General features: G+C 37.0%; 1 protein-coding gene across 1 annotated transcript; it reads left to right on the top strand.

Moving 5' to 3' along the window:
- Nucleotides 1–234: 234 nt before the first annotated feature.
- Nucleotides 235–1,161, top strand: LOC8289476. The gene has a single exon (XM_002523584.3). The coding sequence runs from the start codon at nucleotides 268–270 to the stop codon at nucleotides 1,090–1,092; it is 825 nt and encodes a 274-aa protein (XP_002523630.2). The 5' UTR covers nucleotides 235–267; the 3' UTR covers nucleotides 1,093–1,161.
- Nucleotides 1,162–1,568: the final 407 nt, after the last annotated feature.

Consider the following 1,568-nt stretch of genomic DNA (forward strand, 5'->3'; position numbering starts at 1 on the left):
ATGCCGATTTCACTGTCCGGGAGTCATGGAAGCAAGGTATTGAGTTTGACAATTTTATAATCCATAAGCAATTTCTTAAAAGGATTACTCTTGATAGCAAGATGACAAAGATGAGAAATTGGTGGATCTATCATAAAATTTGAAACATGACAGCTAATATAGAAGGAAGGGATCGATTGCCAATGCCTATTATTGTTTCTGTCTATAAGAGGTACAATGGGGTGGCCTCAACAACAAGACCTCCTTTGCAGAAAGAGAAAAGAAAAAATGGCTTCTTTTCATATCCGTTCAATCAGTTTGCCCTCTAGATCTCATCCTCTAACTGTAAGTGTAGTGGAGCAACTTGACAAGTTAAAGGCATCACAATCATCATCATTAGGCCACAAATTGGCTGGCCTGAAAGAGCTGTACGAGTGTTTTAATGACTTTCTTCAACTATCACTCACCCAAAAAACTCTCTCCCAGGAGAAGCAAAACCAATCTGTAGAAGAGGCATTGAATGGCTCCTTGGGCCTGTTGGATATGTGTAGCACCATAAGAGATTTTTTCTCACAGATGAGGGGATGTATGCAGGGGCTTGAAGCATCTCTCCGGAGAAGAAAAACTGGAGAATCTGTCTTCAATGAAGTTGACACGTACATGGTTACTAGAAAGAAATTGAAAAAAGTCATATATAGGTATCTTAGAAATCTGAAGAAACAGGAGAAGAATAGTAGAACAACTGCCTCGGCCAATAACTCCGATGTTGTTGACATGCTGAAAGGTGTTGAGGAAATTAGTGCGGTTTTGTTTGAATCCATCTTAGCTTTCATTTCTCTGCCAAAGGAAAAATCAAAGTTCTCTATTGTCCCAAGCTTTTTTCAATCAAAGCATGTATCATCTAAGGAGGAAGTTGAAGCCAATGAAATAGAGAAGATTGACGCTGGTTTGCTGGTCTTGAAATCCAGCGAAGACATCAATCAAGTGCAAAATGCTTTGAAAGGAGTGAAGGCAATGGAATTGAGCCTTCAAGAAGCAGAGGAAGAGTTGGAGTGTGTCTATAGGAGATTGGTGAAAATTAGAGTGTCTCTTCTCAACATTCTGAATCATTAGGGGTTGCTTCCATCAAACTCCAACACAATTTTGTAACATACAGTTTTCAATCAAATTGTAGATATATATACACAAAGCAAATGAATATACTCATATTGAGAACATTTTCCTTATTTATAATTCATTTTGATGCTATATTTCAGTGCAAAAAATTTCATCAACTGATGGGTAGATCTTGCTTGTCCTTGGCTGTTTCCAAACAGCAGCATTAATTCTTTATATGTAAATAATTGACCGTAAGAAGAATTTTATCAGAAAGGATCTTTAACTTCATCATAAAGGAGATACCATTGACCTTAAGAAAATTGAGTTTCTCGAGTAACAAGGAGACAATGAATCGAGGGAACAACATGATACTAAATTATCAAGAAGGAAATGGCTAATCACTCTTGATTATGACAACAGGATAAAGGTATAACTACCATAGGATCTTTTCATCTGGAGCTTTGATATTATGGTACTGTTTATGACAGTAA

Source organism: Ricinus communis, chromosome 7 (genome assembly GCF_019578655.1).
Source record: "Ricinus communis isolate WT05 ecotype wild-type chromosome 7, ASM1957865v1, whole genome shotgun sequence".
In the NCBI taxonomy this organism is placed as follows: domain Eukaryota; kingdom Viridiplantae; phylum Streptophyta; class Magnoliopsida; order Malpighiales; family Euphorbiaceae; genus Ricinus; species Ricinus communis.

Coding starts and splice junctions, on each gene's coding strand:
- LOC8289476 (XM_002523584.3), top strand. CDS start 268: ATGGCTTCTTTTCATATCCGTTCAATCAGTTTGCCCTCTAGATCTCAT.